The sequence below is a fragment of the Rhynchophorus ferrugineus genome, unplaced genomic scaffold (assembly GCF_030347505.1).
Source record: "Rhynchophorus ferrugineus isolate W39M unplaced genomic scaffold, kcgeb_rfMv2 rfM3, whole genome shotgun sequence".
In the NCBI taxonomy this organism is placed as follows: Eukaryota; Metazoa; Arthropoda; class Insecta; order Coleoptera; family Curculionidae; genus Rhynchophorus; species Rhynchophorus ferrugineus.
In genome coordinates this window covers 11,541,807-11,561,100 of record NW_027472582.1, presented here as the reverse complement: position 1 = coordinate 11,561,100, position 19,294 = coordinate 11,541,807, and the positions used below count along the sequence as shown (strand labels likewise).

General features: G+C 34.6%; 1 protein-coding gene and 1 long non-coding RNA gene across 10 annotated transcripts in view; one reads left to right on the top strand and one right to left on the bottom strand.

The window, feature by feature from the left end:
• Positions 1 to 19,294, top strand: part of LOC143193733 (ephrin type-B receptor 1-B) — a 615,182-nt gene that overhangs the window by 567,246 nt on the left and 28,642 nt on the right. For all 9 annotated transcript variants that reach the window (XM_076400076.1, XM_076400075.1, XM_076400077.1 and 6 more), the window contains one exon: positions 716 to 820. In XM_076400076.1, the coding sequence (XP_076256191.1) occupies positions 716 to 820 (105 nt within the window). The remainder of the gene's footprint in view (positions 1 to 715; positions 821 to 19,294) is intronic.
• The window catches only part of LOC143193735 (uncharacterized), a 58,659-nt gene that overhangs the window by 22,623 nt on the left and 16,742 nt on the right, over positions 1 to 19,294 (bottom strand). The gene's annotated exons all lie outside the window — the stretch shown is intronic.

Genomic DNA, 19,294 nt, shown 5'->3' with positions numbered 1-19,294 from the left:
TAGCCATTATACTTTTGTTCAAACTCTTAACTACACTAACGAATAACTGCGGAACGATCGGCAATCCAACGTCAACCTGTCTTCCTTTCTTGGTCATTAACTTAATTGAAGGAATGAGGAGAAAGCATTGAAGTGATAATAGAATGCTTAAAATATTATTGAACACACTTCCTTTAATATAATGCTGTTGACATTTTGATTTTGAAAGAAGTACTTGCAATATATTTCAATTAAAATTGACAAAACAGTTATTTTCTTTCAGCAAGGATTTTAAACTAATATATTTTTCAATGTTAAAGAGCAATGGTGTTTAGCAATATTGAAATTACATACTTAAAATAATATATTTGGTGCTCCATAATACCGTTTCATGCAAAACAGTCTTTATTTAACCATTCTCTACAACATCGTTGTTTATTCAAAACCTTCTAACAATAAAAATGGTTGACCATCGCCGATTCGTGTCATACCGACTCTAAAAACACAAAACAACGGTCAGTTAATTACAATTTTCGTGGCGGTCCGCAATTCGGACCGTTGAAATTTTAAATTTTTCACTCTTTGTTTTTCGTTGTCGGTCGGACAACAATCGTTCGCGTTGTTCCGGGGGAAAAAGGCACGCGGAGGAAGACGCGAACCAGACCCGGTCCCGACTAATTACTTCGTTTATCTCGCGTCCAGATCGTTAAAAATAACACTCGAATTTAATTTCCAGGAAACGCACTGTCGTGCAAAGAGACGTTCAGTCTGCTGTACTACGAGTTCGACGCCGCCACCAAAGAACCCCCACCTTGGGACGCGGACCGATACAAGCTGATTGGTAAGTCGATTTATTCATATTTGAACAGTTTCGTCCTGTAAAATCATGTTATCCGATAGAATCAATAGATGTGCCATCAGTATTCACAAAATTGTGATTAAAAAGACAAACGGTGGCTAATGTACTCTTATAAATTTAAGACTCTGTGACAACTTTAGCATATCACATTTTTCATTATAACTTTGAATATAAATAAATCTACAACTTTTAGATTCTTCGAATAAAGACGGTTAGTCGCGGTATTCAAATAAACATTGCATTACTAAGTAGCTATAAATCCACAAGTTATTGGTACCTTAAGAATGCGTAAGAAAAATGTCTTGTCATAATTTTAGGTAACTTTAAATAAAACGTTCCATATCTTAAAATCATTTCATTTTAATAATGGACTGGGTAAAAAGTTTTGAATGTAATTTTTGTTTTTTTTTTCATAAAAAACCTGCCATTTTTCTGTTAAAACTTTTATTCCTTTAATGTAAAACTTCAAAGATTTCTAAGTGAAGATTTGAGCTAATTGATATTCACAAACTTCTTTTAAAGCCAGCTTTATACCAAGTTACTTGCAGATTATGAAACAACTGGGGGTAAGGTCCCAACTAATGACCGGTTGATGCATCAACATATTCCAGCCAAACTCTCTCAATGTTGCCAGTCATTGAATATGTATGTGGCATAGCAATGTCACCATAAAGGAAAAATCCTTTTTCTTTTGATTAGTGCCTGTGTGTGTGTTTTTCACCGGCTTCAATCGTATTGGTTTGTTGACAATGTTTTAAGGAAAATTATTATCTATAAAGTAGAAAATATTCCTTTAGAAAATTTTCGTTTTATCAGTTTACACTCTTAACTCTGTACCAACCTTGATGAATATCTGGCAACCCCAAGACATTGATCTCGGATATTATTGAAAGCTAATTGGATTCATTCAGTGTCTGACCACCGTTCAGTTCAGACGTGCTACCATCGACTGCCCAAGCCTCGTCCCCAGATAACACCGCTGCCATCCCAATTATATATTTGTATTTTCCACATTATATATTACATCAATAACTAAGGGTCCATTCCCCGAGCTACATATAAATACCCTAAAAATCTAACGACGATTTTGTTAGACCGAAGAACACAATAAATATGACTCATGCAAAAATTCCTCCAATGTTTTGCATAATAAGAAAAATATATAAGTTCTACAACTAATATAGCCAAAATTACGTAAATAATAACACAATGAAGACATTATTGCTCTCTAAAAAGAAAAATGGACAGATCTATTCGTACAAAATCAGTTCACTAATTTTGTTTATAAAAAAGCGTTTATTGCTGAAATGTGTAGGTAAATTTTAAATACAAAATGTAATGCTCTGCCGAGATATTGCGGTACAGCGCTGCCAGATTTTCGTCACAACGTAAAATTACACGTCCATAGCCGATTTACGTACAACAGAAACAGCGAAACTACCATATTAGAATTGGAGCTAAAATATGTATTTACATATTTTGTGTCACCGATCTGACAACTATTCCAGGTTACTTGATTTGGGCGTGTTTCGTTTTATTGAAATTTACTTATTTGTACGGCATATTAGAGAACAATTTTAGGCATACAATTCTTCCTCGATATAAGCTTTAACCGTGTCAAGTTCACGCTTCCAGATGCTCACGTTGTCCTCAAAAAGGGAGGCAACATTTTGCATGTGTTGTGTTTCTTTAAGAATACTCAAATCTAGGGACTTTAACATTAAAAACCACTGCCCGAAATAATTGATAAATAAGAAGTACAATAATTACATTGAATTAATGATTCTTATGATTTATTGTTATGCAGTTGAATGATAGTAGAAATTATAATTTTTTCTAAGTCATTGATTAAGACCTCTACATAGTAGGATGCAGATTCGCATATTAGAAAGGATAGCCGGACCCTAACGAGCGCAAAACAAAAGAAAAACGAAACATCCAAACGTACGTGGAATCGGTCGGGGGAAAAAAACTTAATTATTTATTTAAATTAATTTCTGCGGTGGGACCTTCGCCGAGCAAATACGAAAATTAATAACCATCCCCGGCATTATTTGTGTATTTTTAATATTCTTTTAATAACTCGATTAAGATGCTGCCTTTAATGTTACAGAAGTTTTCAGAGCTAATTAAGGTGGAAAGGTAATTAATTTTTTTTATCCGGCCAGTTCATCGTGCGCACTTGTTAACAGTCCGTTTATGTATGCCTGTCGAGGAAGATTGATATTGGTTCTCTCGCAGAAGGGTTTTTTTTGCTCTCTCTCTCTCTCTGTCCGCGGCTCTAAGAATCGTTCAGGGTGGGCCCGGTTCGGCATTTTTTGACAGAAACCGAGCGAGAGAAAAAGGAGAACGACGGTTTCGGAAAATATTCGGTTTCGTTTTGACCGGGACTCTGCCTAGTCATCCTCATTTCTAATTCCATGTCGTTCTTTCGCAAAAATATTAATGTATAATGATAGTCCATGATTGACATATTCCAAAGAAATATTTTAACAGAAAATCTAAAAATTCCCCATATTAAGTCAAATCTCAATCAGAAACGTTCCTATTCAGCCTTTGAACATTTTCATCATCTTCTTTGAATTTTTATCTTATATTTCATAATTAAAAATCGGTGCCGTACTGCTAACGGGAAGAAAAAATAGAATAAGTCATTGGATGCGAAATCAGGGCTGTACGGCGGATGACCGAGCTCGCATTGTCATGATGAAGAACAATCCAGCATCTCTTGTTTGTTTTCCTTATTTCACTGAAGACTTCTGGTAAACAAATGGTTGTGTACCAATCAGAATTTACTGTTCTACGATCCTCTAGAGGCACTGTTGCAACGCTCTTTGAAGTGCTTCGTGCGCGAACAACTTTGGTTGGATTTGGTTCATCTTGGAACACCCATACGGTTGACTGCGGCTTACTTTCGGGCTCATACGAACATATACTTGATTCGTCACCTGTCACGATTCGTCTTTCGTTGAATCGATAAACGTCTTTCGAATCACCGCGATTGAATTTCTTAAGCATTTCTTTAGGGATGCCTCAAATTCATAATAGATGACATGACGATCTTGCTTAATCATTTCGCACACAGCATCGATGTTTTCTGGCACAACTGCCGATTTTGGACGACCTTCACGAAACTCGTCGGATAGCGAACTACGACCACGATTGAAATCACTAAACCAGCTATACGAGCTTCATCGCCAGAAGTCAAATTAAGTTGATTGATGCACTCTTGTTGTGATAATCCACGTCGAAAATCGTAAAAAGTCATCGCACGAAAATGTTCACGATTCAGTTCCATTTTTTGCCCAGATGAAACTTTCAACTACATATAAAAAAATTGATACTGTTTTGGATTTTATAACTTTTAAAAATTGAACCTTACATTCTTCACTTACCTTTGTTCTTGCATTCTTTTAAATCAGTGTATGTTAAACCCCAAGAATAACACAGCAATTTAATTACTGTTCCTATAGAATTATTAATACAGTATATTAACTAAATATTTTAGAGATTTTGTTGTTTTTACTCGACCGACTCGAAAAGAACGTACCATTAGAAAAATAAGACGATATAGTTTATTTTTTGTATAGATTATGATATAAAATATATTAATATACATTGCGCACGCGCCAAATCTGTAATTATTTGCCAAGTAATGTATGCCAATAACTGGAAATAACAGCCAGCAAATTATTTTGATCGTTCTTGTTTCTTTGAACTGTAGTATTACGCGATAAATCCGGATAAACTTCAAGAAATCAGTTCCTAACCGCACTTTCCCATCCTAATTGGTTCAAGCTCGGTCCGTGTACCCGCATAGGCCGAGCAAAATGAACCAATACCGCCGGATTTTTGCATGGCTGACGAGCCGACGCTACAAGCGCTCTTGTTTAACTTCGGACCGTGCTCTTTTTTTTCATTTCGGCCTCTTCTCGGTCTCGCTCGCGCACCACTGTCATTTATCCTCCCGCGAAGCTCGTTCCGTTGCCGTTCGTCCAACCGTCGCCGCAAGGCACCCAATTAAAACAGGTAAAAACCAGCGCAAGACGCTAAATATACGTACGAAAATTCACGTTTTCTTGTCCGTTCGGAACGGGCGACGATAAATCAAAGATCGGGGCGAGCGAGTCCACGAGGAAGTCGTCGGCGTACGACGTACACGTTCGGCGTGAAGAAGGATCGGAAATAATAACATAGAATGTCAGCCGGGATGGTGTGAATGGGGATCGAAAAAATCTATAAATTTCCGCGTTATTTCGGCTTTGTTGCCTTATTAAATCGGTTCATTTCTACGGAACAATGTGGCGTAATGTCTCATGTTGTGGCTTTACTATAGTCTATTCAAAGTAGCAGTGAACCCACGTCATCAAGATGTATGATGTATTGCTTATTATAGTTCGTAAATTCTTTTCAACCCCAGACAATGTTTTCCATCTTATTTTATTCCAATTAAAAAGAGATACAATGTGCAATATGTTCGAACATGTGAAGAAATAAAGAAATGAAGAAGAAATTGATAAATGGTGAATTAGTGTTAGATTGGAAATATTAACAGATTATTAACAGTTATTGACTTAAATAACAGGTCAATTGAAAAGTCCTCGGCCTGATACATAGATGGCGCTACTGGAATTAAATCCATATGTTTTTTAGTTAGCCCTAAAGAATTTCGCTTGTTGATAAAATATTGCTTTTTGAAGGGAAAAATACAGTTGAAGTAAAAAAGTTCCGGACACTGCTCCAGGAAAATCAACCAACATCAAATTTACACGTGGTGAAATGAGCACCGAAGACGGTGAACGCAGTGAGCGCCCAAAAGAGGTCCACAAAAAAAATACACAAAATGATTTTGAATCACCATAAATTGAAACTGAATGAAATAGCAGACACTCTAAAGATATCAACTGAAATGATTTTGAATCACCATAAATTGAAACTGAATGAAATAGCAGACACTCTAAAGATATCAACTGAACATGTACATCATATCATTCACGAATATTTGGGTATGAGAAAGCTCTGTGCAAAGTGGGTACCGCGCGAGCTCACTTTTGACTAAAAACAACGACGAATTGATGACTCAGAGCAGTATTTGAAGATGATCAAGCGTAATAAACCCGAGTTTTTGCGTCGATATGTGACAATGGATAATACATGGCTTCATCATTTCACTCCGAAGTCCAATTGACAGTCATCCGAGTGGACTGCACACGATGAACACGTTCCAAAGCGTGGGAAAACGTAACAGTCGGCTGGCAAGGTTATGGCTGTATTTTGGGATGCAACAGCGACTATTACATAGCGTTATTGGACCGTTTGAAGGACGAAATCGCCTAAAAACGGCCGCATTTGAAGAAAAAGAAAGTGCTGCTTCACCAAGACATTGCACCGTGTCACAAGTCAGTGAAAACGATGGCAAAAATCTATGAATTGGGCTTCGAATTGCTTCCTCATCCACGGTATTCTCCAGATCTGGCCCCCAGCGACCATTCCCTGTTCTCAAATCTCAAAAGAATGCTCGCTGGGAAGAAATTTTCGTCGAATAAAGAGGTGATCGTCGAAACTGAGGCCTATTTTGAAGCAAAGGACAAATGGTACTACAAAAATGGTATCGAAAAGTTGGAGGGTCGCTATAATCAGTGTATCACCCTTGAAGGGAATTATCACTACATAGTATAAAACAAAGTCGCCTTTTCTGTCCCTATATCCCTATGTGCGCTTAAATCTTTAAAACTACGCAACGGATTTTGATGCGGTTTTTTTCAATAGATAGAGTGATTCAAGAGGAAGGTTTATATGTATAATACATCCATAATATACTAAGGCAACATTGCTAATTTTAGAGGTTTCTAACGTGATGTCGTAAACTAACCTATTTTTTTAGGCTTATTTAGCAATTAGCAAAAACGCTGCCTAACCCTACGAGTTAGATCAAATTAATGTACTACAGTATTGTACACCATAAAAAGGTCTACAAAAAAGTCCGCGATGGTATATGTTTATCTTTTAGGGATAACCCACATTAACCATTTTTATTGTTTACTTTTTACGTGAGAAAATGGCTTATTTACGAAGCTATTTTAAGCAATACGGCATTAATCCTTATCGAATTAAGTACCTTAAATACAGTGTGCAATTAATATAGATCAATATGGTTCCTTACAGCATGTAAATTAAACAAATATTTTCGGAGATATTACAAATTTAAAATTTGCGTTTAAAAATGTGTAATGTAATAAAAATTGTATGAATTTAGATATTCCAAAGATAGCAGGAAATCTTCATAGTAAGTATAGGGGAAGAGGAATTGTTTTACTCCAAATTTAATGCGTGCAGGCCAAGGGCAGTAATGAATGAACCAAAAATACTGGATCGATTTTAATCATGTTTTCATTGAGTGACATAGGCATATATATTTTATGCCCGTGCAAAGTCGGAGCGCGCCGCTATGTTTTTATATACAACGTTCATATTTTTTCTGTAGTGTATTTAATTTAGTATCAGCATTGCACCCGTGCGAAGCCGGGGCGGGTCGTTAGTGTTGAATAAAAAAAAATTACGAATAAATGTGTTTTACTAAGGTAGGCCGGAGACTTCTCAATTGACCTGTTACTGGCCCAGAATGTGACGGTGGTTAATAAAGCTTTCTGTATGCGGGATTCAACGCTGATTATACCAAAACAGGGTGATGAAAGTAGAAACAGCTAAAGATGTACAAATGTATATATAATTAATATTGAATAAGTATAGTAAATCGTACTGTAGAGTGTGAACGATTCAAAATATATATGAGCATTTGGTTAGTTTTTCGCATCGTATGAGGAAATTAAATCTAATTTTATCAAGAAAAATGTAAACAACTAGTAACAAAAGGAACTAAAGTGAAATACAGTGATATCAGAATGATTTGACTGTATTGATTGATTGATTTGAATGATTTTCAAGAGAATACGGCATCGAAGCAGTTTAAGTCCTTCGATAGATGTACTATAATGTTAAAAAGAATTATATTTTTGTTCATTATTTTATTTATATTACAATGTTGTTTTATATCGAAGCTAAAATGAACTAAAATGAGTAAAATGTCAACGTTAAATGCGCCTACATTGCACCGTTTTGACGTCATATATTGAGATGACGTGAGTTCACTGCTACTTTGGATAGATAAAAGGTAGGTTTAAAGGTTTGCAAAAAGGTAAATATACTCTATAATAAAAGTAAAATATATACAATTGTTAATTAGGTGGATTCGAGCTCAAGATATCTTGTTATTGTTGGTTTTCTGTGGACTTTTTTTCCCAGTCTAATACACTTTGAAGTAATATGAATAAGTGAGCATCAATTTAAGATGTAACTTAACACACTAATGAACATATATGTATTCATTCCAATAAAAAAGTGAACTCACGTCATCAAAATGTATGACGTCAAAACGTCACAATGTTGCCGCTTCGACTGTGACTTTTTTTCCCTAGAGCTCGAATCCACCTAATTAACAATTGTATATATTTTACTTTTATTAGAGAGTATATTTACCTTTTTGTATTTAATTCTTGTTTCCTTGTTAATGACCTGTTAATGACCGTATAAATTTTTCTTGATAAAATTATATTTAACCAATGCATTCTGCATTTCACGCATTTACTATTTCTGTAAAATAGTTAATATTCATTTTCTCATTTATATGTTTGTACAGGAGATCACTTGTTCAAGCGATCTTCTACATGTCATTGTGTAACTCATTGTCCATTGTGCAGATTATGTCACAGTGTCCATACTAATATTGATTGAATTACTTTGGTGTGAATATCTTATATTTTATCTCCATCATCCAAGTCCAAAAAGGTTTTACTATGTATAACTGACTGATAAACCAATCTCTCTGCCTAAAGGCTAATCTAAAGATCAACTTGGTTGGTATCTTCCAACTAACCAGTACAATTCTTTAGTTCTGAGTCTGATCCACTCTACTTTTTGTCTAACATTATATAACATGTTATGTATATAATAATTATCTTAAAAACTACTTGTTGCCCGTTGGACAGACTGACAGGTTAAACCACTAAGAGTAATAAAACAAAATGTGGACGTGGGTTTTGGATGTATTCTTGGAGGAAGTTACATATATATTGATAATTCTCGTAACACAAAGATGCCCAAATCATATACATTTTATTTTAAAACAGTTAAATTTTGAAGTAAATGAATCATGTTTCTTGCAGTTAGCTTTTATTTTCAGAATTATAAATGTTTTATAAAATTATAAAAATTAATAACTCTGGAACAAAAATAAAATTTAAAAAGTATTTTAAAGTCTTCTATTCAAAGCTTCTTCTTCATTCTTCCTTATTGTTTCTTTATCGTATTCTCTTAAATAATTGACTATTTCCTTATGACCCACCTTCCAGGCGGTTTAGCTACAATAAGATTTTTTAAACCATTTTTTCCAGGATTTTATGCTGCTATAATAATTTCATGAGTTTACTGTTTTACTTGTGCTTCTTAGACGATGTATGGACTCTTACTCACTTCAGAATCAATATTGGGTTCATAGCTCTTCACAGTATTTTTTAAATAACCATTTTTAAAAAAGAACGTAGACAGAAGAGAGGCTTTTACTACAGTGACAGTTTTAATCATCCCCTGTATCAATGGATATTCATAAATAAGGGCAACTGCAGGAATAAATATCAATAAATTTACATGGCTAATCGACCAAGGTCGGGGAAAAAAACGGTCGCGGGCTTGATTATCGACGCCATGTTAAAATTACCTTCGGGCATTAAGCACGATCGGAAAAATACACAAATAATTTTTACGGCTATTAATTTTCATATTTATTTATTAGATCGATGCCCGAAATTGATTCCAATAAATAAATAACTAATTTACAATCAGTTAATTTATGTATGTATGTGTATGTGCTCGAACGTTTCGGTCTGAACCGGGACCGGCAATTTTTTTGCGGGTCGTTGTTTATTTTATTTACCCGGAATTACCATAGTGCTGCTGGGATGCTGTGGGGCCACCGTACAGTCCGAATTAATATTCAATAGTTTTATTAAATATTTATTCGGGCTTAAATGGTATGTATTTCCGATTTTAATGTCGTTAAAATTCCGTATTGCCTCGGAAAATCATTTTATTCGTAGCTTAAATCGGCGCGGATTTTATTAATTTTAATTCGTTTTACCTATTGGTTACGGTCAGATACGTTTTTAATGTCGTTAGATAACAATCCTGGAATTGGAATCAGTTGAAAAACGTACGTAAATTCACGATTTTTGAGGCTATTCCATTTTTTGCTTTTGAAAAATCTTGTTGAATTTAATTCAGTTCAGAAATTAATTTAACAAAATGTTCCAATATATAAAAATTCTAGTTTCTACATTTTCAAGTATATCAACAGCCGAAACATGTGATTTAAATCCTTCAAAAAGTAGTAGTTGGCCACGAAAATCAAGAAGAGAATTTTTAAAATAAAAAAAACTGTTTCTTGAAAATCATATTTTAAAAAAGACTTAATGATCTATGTTATTCTATGATAACATATATGCAATTTACTGTTTAAAAAATGCATGTAAAGGTCATTTACTTTGTATTTGAGAAATTATTTTAACAAAATGTTCCAATGTATAAAATATTCTAGATAAAACAGAAAATGTATCTTAAAAGCAGAAACATGTGATTTAAAACCTTCAGAGAAGTAGTAGTTGGCGATGAAAATCAAGAATATAATTATTAAAATCAAAAAACTCATTGATAATCATATTTTTTAAAAAATAACCCTTTATATTATTTATTCTACGTTAAGATATCTGCAATTTATTGTTTCCTATAAGCTGCTAACATACACATTTCCTGAATGGAAGTCGGTATCTGAAGGTCTCGGTGTAACTAATCAGTCATGTAACAGGTTAATTGAAAAGTCCCCGGCCTACCATAGTAAAACACATTTTTTTGACAAAATTAGTTTGTTTTATTCAACATAATTCCCTTCAAGGGTGATACACTGATTATAGCAACCCTCCAACTTTTTGATACTATTTTTGTAGTACGATTTGTCCTTTGCTTCAAAATAGGCCTCAGTTTCGGCGATCACTTCTTCATTCAACAAAAGTTTCTTCCCAGCGAGTATTCTTTTGAGATCTAAGTACAGAAAATAGTCGCTGGGGGCCAGACCTGGAGAATACGTTGAATGAGGAAGCAATTCGAAGCCCAATTCATGGATTTTTGCCATCGTTTTCACCGACTTGTGACACGGTGCACTGTCTTGGCGAAGCAGCACTTTCTTTTTCTTCAAATGCGGTCGTTTTTCGGCTATTTCGTCCTTCAAACGGTCCAATAACGCTATGTAATAGTAGCTGTTGATGGTCCTTCCTTTTTCAAGGTAGTCAATGAAAATTATTCCGTGCGCATCCCAAAATATAGACGCCATAACCTTGCTAACCGACTGTTGCATTTTCCCACGCTTTGGAGCAGGTTAATCGTGTGCAGTCCACTCGAATGACTGTCGATTGGACTTTGGAGTGAAATGATGGAGCCATGTTTCATCCATTGTCACATATCGACGCAAAAACTCGGGTTTATTACGCTTGATCATCTTCAAACACTGCTCCGAGTCATCAACTCGTCGTTGTTTTTAGTCAAAAGTGAGCTGGCGCGGCATCCACTTTGCACGAAGCTTTCTGATACACAAATATTTGTGAATGATATGATGTACACGTTCAGTTGATATCTTTAGAGTGTCTGCTATTTCATTCAATTTCAATTTACGGTCATTTCAAAGCATTTTGTGGATTTTTTTTATGTTTTCGTCGGTAAGAAGCACTACTGCGTTCACCGTCTTCGGTGCTCATTTCACCACGTGTATACTTAGCATACCAATCCTTGATGGTTGATTTTCCTGGGGCACTGTCCGGAAACTCGGCATCAAGCCAAGTCTTTGCTTCAACTGTATTTTTCCTTTTTAAAAATCAATATTTTATCAAAACGCGAAATTCCTTTTTAACAATTTGTGAAAATAACGAAAGTTGCTTCACTCAAAATGCTATAATTCACAAACTAATGATCCGACAGCTGTCAAATTTATACACGCATCTTTTGAGGGTTAGGGCTAACTAAAAAACATATAATACAATATTTATGTGAAGACAATTTTGCGTATAGAAAGAAGAAGCAGACAAATGCAAGATATTTTTTGCTCTTCAGTTACACTAAAATTAATATAAAAGAATTTTTGTTTTAGTTTCGTATATATTTACTTTAAATACATTTATATTGTCAACAATGATTAATTATTAACAATTAAACTCATGTTTGCTTATGCGTAGTAGGCAGCGACTGAATACGAAAACAGTAGTCGTTCGAACAAACAACCAAAACGGCTAATCCAAAGCCAATTCCACTTCCTCGGGGGGACGTAACGGGAATTTTTGCAGCAAACAGTAGCCTCATTATGCGGAATAGATAACGAACTGATGGGAACAACTCAATAAAATTACAATAAAACCTTTTTATTTGCGGCTTAGCGCGTAATGGCCGCGAAAGAATATCATAACAGCCATCTGGTCTAGAGGAAAAAACGTTTTTAATTGATGTTGCGATATATTAATGAATATTAATACGGGACAGGGGATTAAAACGTCAAAGATATTTCGAGGCTAATAACCCGTAGTTGATTGTAGCGAAAAATTAAGGCATGAGATAGAAAAATGCGAGTTTTTTTGATATTAAGGTCTTACGCTGCTATAACATTTTTAATTTATCCACATTTTAACTCTAAATAGTATAGAAGATGGAACTTATTTTTAGTTTTTTTGTCTCTTATTGTGAACAATTATCTATATATTAATATATTAGAGAAGAACTTATAGGCCTAAAATTTTGTGTAATATGTAGTGCATATTATATAAATTCCAATAAAACAAAACGAACCCAAATCAAGCAACCAGGATTAGTTATCACACCGCTGGCAAATAATGTGCATACGTAGAAAAAATGGTCAAATAAAAGGAATTATAAATTATTCCCAGATAATTGGTAAATATTTTAAACCGTTGATAAACTTTAAGGCGTTTAACATCAATGCAATAAAATATGTAACTATATGAGATGTTATTCTTTGAACCTTCTTTCAATTATTTTAATTCTTTTCTTTATAGGCCTAAGTTTAGAGGTATAGTTTAGTAAAGTTTCGAACAGTCAGTAGTTCATTTGATGTTTATATATATATATATATAGAACAGAACTCTTTCAGCCGACTTAGTTGGCGCTGTGATAAAGGCGACAGGACAGTCCACCTACTGTTGCGATAGTCACGGGTTCGATTCCTACTGCGACATGGTCAATTTACGACCATGTAGTATGTTTATGATTGTTTAACATTTGTGATTGTTCTTAGACAAGAGTTCAAAATTTGACAAAGAAAATGATCCCAGTCACGCCAGTAACCAGGCTGGATAAGACCTGGAAGGTCTTCTGGGATGGTTTCTAAGTTGTTCGCTCGCCAGTCGGTATAGCTTAATGCCGTGAACCAGTCCAGACTAATCCTCGTTGATAAACGGAGACTTTCAAGTATACAAAAAAGAAAATAACTCTTTCCACATGGATTTTTACAAATTTTGTAACTGAGTCCAGTGTTAACACTTTCTAACAGCCATCTTTCTTTCAATCCCAAACGCAGCAATGACGATAAATAGTCTTCCGCGAGTTTAAGTAGTTTAAACCATCAGAACCAATATTCAATGGAATATATTCACTATATATTTCCGACAGAACTTCAATATTTCTTTTTAAATAAATTAAGGCGTCAAAGATGATTACCACTCTTGATGATTACAAGATAAATCATAGAGGTAAATCATAGTGTATTTATATTATATAGATATTAGAACTTAAAAGTAGTATTTTAAGAATGTTTGATGCAGACATTCTTTAGGTGCAAACTAGGGTTGCTGATAATCATGATGCCTGCTTTGTTGAATTCCCCCTACTATATTTAATTGTTCTTTTCTTAAATCGTACATTAAGCACCTTACACCGAACAAGAGTTTGTTAGAATTTCAAAACATTTCATATTTCCGCGTTTTACATATTTAATTAAACCTCCGAGAAATCTAAATACGACGAATATCACCATGCCAAATAAAATTACTGTCACTTCCTGCCTCTCCCCTCCACCTCTCATGCCCCCGACATTTCGTCGACGGTAAAATGTCCCATATCCAGTCGCGGATTGACGATATTTCAGGGAAGCGAAGAAGGGTTTCGCCGAGATTGTTAATGTTTTTTTTGTGCTTCCCTCGTCGCCGAAATAACTCACTACTCGTATTAGTCGGAACGGTAAATCATTGAGCATTAAACTGAAAATAAATAGATGGCGAAAGAACCGGGCGTTTATAAGGAAGTCCGTTTGATACGGATTTCTGCCATTCCGGGCGGACGAGTTCGCACTTCTAGAGTTCGCGTTCTGGACCTCACGTTCACTATCGTCTAAAATAGAAAATATTCCTGAGAAATAATATATTTATTAGAAAATAGTATAAATATAGAATACTATAGAACCTCTAATCGTAATGAATCAAGGTGGGCTTTTGGATTACAATTTTATAGGTTTACGTTTTGATATTTCTAAATTCTGCCGAACAGAAACCGTAATTTGAGGCCAGAAACTCTTCTAACATAAACACTGCACCTGCTGACAAATTGGAGCTGTTTTGTACATAGGACTCTCTTTTAATTTTAGTCGCAGGTACAGTCGGAAGTTTCTTAATCTAAATAAAATAATTGAACAAAAATGTTATCAAATTTAAATTATTTTAACATTATAGCACATCTAAAAATTACAGTTAATTATACAGCCACAATAGTTTATAGGTTAGAGTTATATATTATATGTTATATGTTATATATGTTATATGTATATATATATATGTTATATGTTATATATTTCACTATTTCTGTCAAGAATTTTGCATACGTCTGACAACCGGACGAATTTGACAGGCTCATTCGTTTACGTGTTCGAACTCAACGAATCAGACAGCATTGTGTCTCTTTTTAAATAGAATAAAATGAATTTACAAATCGCGGCAGGTAATACATTAAAAATCTTGATGACGTATGTAGAAAGAAACTTTGAATAGACTATATCTAGCTGTATCATCTTCCAATCAGGTTTCAGTTAATTTATGTATAAAAGATGTATGTGGTCTTATAGCAATTACGGTGTAGCACGTTGTTGAAATTAGTGGTACAAATACAACTGTTGACGTCATAAGTCAAGTTAAGAGTATCTGCCGGATAACCAGTACGGTTGCTTGATTTTGAATCTAATCTGTTCTGCTTTTTGGTTAACATGGTCTATTCTGATATAATTTTTTTTTATAACACCTTTATTAGATACGCTTAGTACAATCTTAATATTATTACAATTAATTTATTACTACTTTTCCTATGTGCTTGGATTAATTAACAAGCAAGACGAGTGCGAGAAAATCAGTATGTATTCCTCAATTATAAAATTATAATTATTTATTAATTATTAACTTATAGCTATAGTTTACACTAATAATACACACTAAATGTTCACACAAGTTCGTGTGGTTTTGTTCGTTTCAATCTCCTGACATCCTGCGCGCTGTCCAGCAGTTGTATTGCTTCTACGTTAGTATGATTTAGTAATCTTCTTTCGTGTTTCAAGGCGAAATCCTGCACAACTTCGCAAATCCATTTGATTTCCATATCATCATGCAGTTCTTCATTGGTTACATAGTGATAGGCATTGGTAATCAATCGAAGAATCTTGTTTTGACAGCGCTATATGACTAACTGATTTGAATTTTTAGTGCAACCCCATATTTACACCCCATAGGTCCAAATTGACTTTATAATTGTATTATAGATCAACCTCTTTGATTTTAGATCAAGTCGAGAGTATCTTCCGACTAACCAGTATAGTTGTTTTATTTTGGTTCCAATGTGTTTTGTCTAACATGATGCCTCCAATCTGATATAAATGAGAACAATAACTTCAACGTGTGTTAAACTGATGCTCTAGTATATTAATACTCTCCATTAGATCTTGAACAATTAGCTGTCCTCTCAAATAATAACTAAGTTTTAATGGGTGTGAAAAATATGAAACAATATTGGCTTAAAGTATACTTAATTAGCCGTAAAATTCACATTTTAAAATCACTACAAGAAATATGCCATTTTTCGACAAAATGGTGAAGTTTTATTACCTCGTATCTTAAACGAGCTGGTAAACCATTTTGCTTAATTACATTTTGGTAGTCCAGCGAGGCGACATCTTTTAGTTTCCTCGGGCCCATCCGAATTTATTCGCGGCGTTGAAGCAAAAAAACACGCGCCAACCAGTAAGTGCACTTAGCCACAGATTTAAACTTATTTTATTATTTTGCTGGGCGACTAAATATGGCGTTTGCAGCGGACGAACGTTGCGCGCCACTATGTAAGACGAAAACTAATTGTAAAATACAGCCTGTTCGGCGTTCCAACGCCTCTCGCTTCTGCATTTTCCAAATTGAGGTTCTCATTGCGATCAGACCGAAGAAGTGAGAGAGAGAGAGAGAGAGAAAGAGAAAAATGGAACAACTGAAGGCGATATCTGACAAAAGTCTAATTTTGGAAGATCCTGTCATATATGTAAGAATCTAAATTTACGACAATGCCAGTTTTTGCGCATCATACCTATATTTGAGGAATATTGTATAAATTATCTTGAATTCACAAATTAACCTAAAATATTTTGGTACAATTTTTATTTTTCATCCTATAATATCTAATATGGAAAACCCTTTTGAATTTTTGAACTCGCAATCTAAATGAGGATTTAGTTGTTTTTACAATACCATCTTTCCACGCCTCAAAATCCTCAAGCAAGTCAAACTTGTTTCGTGGCCAGTTTTATGGTGGAATGTCTATGTAATTATATAATGTGATTTTGATGATATACTCATATAAAGAACATCCAGTCGTATTTGTCTGAACTTTTACTTTCGCAGGGTCAGTTATGCCTAAAATATAATGAATTTAGTATTGAATTAAATCCAATTTGCAAAATTAAATTAAAAATTGAATAGATATATAGAATCGTGTCTCTTCACATGTATAATTTTTTTTTTTGATAATAATTACAAATCTTTAATTTATCCATTATTGTCTACTATTTATAATCAAAATATGAATATGAATAGTACAAGAATAAATAATTATTAACGAAGAAATTCTTAATCTTCTTACAAAACAATATAATATTTAAGCTAATTTAATGTAAAAGTATATAATAATAAATATAATATCTACCTCTCGATCGGTGGTAATTGGCAACGTCGCATATTTAAACGGAAACTGTCGAGCCTTACCGAATGCCGAGTATGATCATCCAAAATTAGTCACTACTGTAAATTGCAGCCTGTTCGGCGTTCTAACGTCTCTCGCTTCTGCATTCTCTAAATTGAGGTTCTCGTCGCGATTGGACCGAGGAAGTGAGAGAGAGAGAGGGAAAGAGGAAGACGGAACAACCGAGGGAGATATCTGGTCCTCCCGTCCCCACCGACCACCGTTGCTGCTACTGCTGCTGCCACCGCCAACGAACCCTCCGCCGAAGCCGAGCACACGAAATTTATATTGTGTCAGCTGTATCCAGTTATCTGAAAGAACTGCCACCGTTCCTTTTTCTGAAAAAGCAGATAAAAAAGATGAATTTTACACCGTTCGGCTTTTTCTATTTTTATAGATTTATTACGCGTCCTCCGGCCACCGTGCTCCTTCTCCCTGGTCCTCTCCCGTTTCCTTAAATTCGTAGAACGCCGCCAGATGGGGCGGTTTTTTTCCTCCTCGCTGTTTTTTCACCGGAAGTTCTTTAATATCAAACAGTCCTGGAAATTATCAAATAACGATAACACCCAGAAAAAGAACAGGAACGAATTAAATTAACATTATACTAGGTTATTATATTTTGACAGAATGGTGAAGTGATCTTTTAGTATGGGATGGAATTTTTTCATTCTCATGTTGTTTCCTAAACCGAACCATCAGATTGCTACTACTGCATGTAAATCAGTCCTTATGTAAATTTTAATCAATCACTATGCAACTACGTGTTAATACAAACGTCTGTATGTATAAAAATGTTTTTCTGTTCTTTAGTCTCGCTAAATCTCGAGAACGGTCAGACCGATTTGGCTAATATTAGTTTTGAAATATTTGCGGAAGTCCTGGAATTGTTTATATGGTAAGAAAATATGGAATAATTGCGACGAAAATAGTAAAAACAACAATTTTGTTTTGCCATACAAAGTGCCACTGAGTATCGACATTGTTGTTAGCTGTCAGATATTTATGGGTACATTTTACAATCAATTACAATCAATACAAAGTACTTACAATCCAACAGTGAAGCGACTTATGGTCCAAGAAGTACAAATGTTTCTTCATCAGAACAACGATTTAGTCAAAACATTAAAAATAGCATTGCATCGGATGCCATCTGATCATATCGTGACAAAATCGTTACCAAACCTGATAAAACACCAAGGTAGCTCAACCAACAAGTGGCTATTATTATTGTCGGAAAAACTTAGCAAAGTAGATTAGCGTAATACGGGTAGAAGTTCAGCGGATCATCTAGTTTAATTACAAAACGAAATTAATATATTTTGACAAAATGGCGAAGGATAAGTGAGTAGAAAAACTAACCGAATGTAAAACATCCAGCTTATCACGGCACTTTAACAAAATTATTATAACATGTTCCTCTTCTAAGAAACGAGGTTTTCTTTTTCGTTAGGGATTAGATCTCTCCGAAACGGATTATCTTAGACGCCCTTTTTTCAACGACTGCTAATAACTATTTATTTACATAGTTCCTATGAGCTGAAGCGTTCGTAAAACAACCATTAAGTTATGCGAGCAATCGCGGAATGCTACTTAACGCAAGATCAAATGAAGTTAAAAATGATAAAGGTATAACAAGACGATAATATTAAGCACATAATTGCCAATTGGCCGTAAACTGGTCGATACATAAATTTAAATAATCACGATGCAGCTGGTTCTGTTTAATATTATATATAAATACTAACGAACCGTGCGTCTTATGCGCCAGACTTGGCACCATCGTCAAGATCATATCATATGATAAAAGGGACAAGATTTATATGCCACCAAAAAATATTTGCTTGAGCTGATGTGGTGTGGTTCGTTTTGGAAAGGATGATATAACAATATCAACCATGAAGGGCTTCTCTCCTGTTATATCTCTAGGAAAGAGATCAAAACTCATTCTGCCTTCATCACACATTTTAGCTAGATGCAACAGCAAAATACAACAACTTATTAACTAATAGAATAAGATATGGTTTATTTGATTCATAGGAAAGTGTTTTCTTACCACAAAAATGCCTAAATGATTGGATTTCCTCAAAT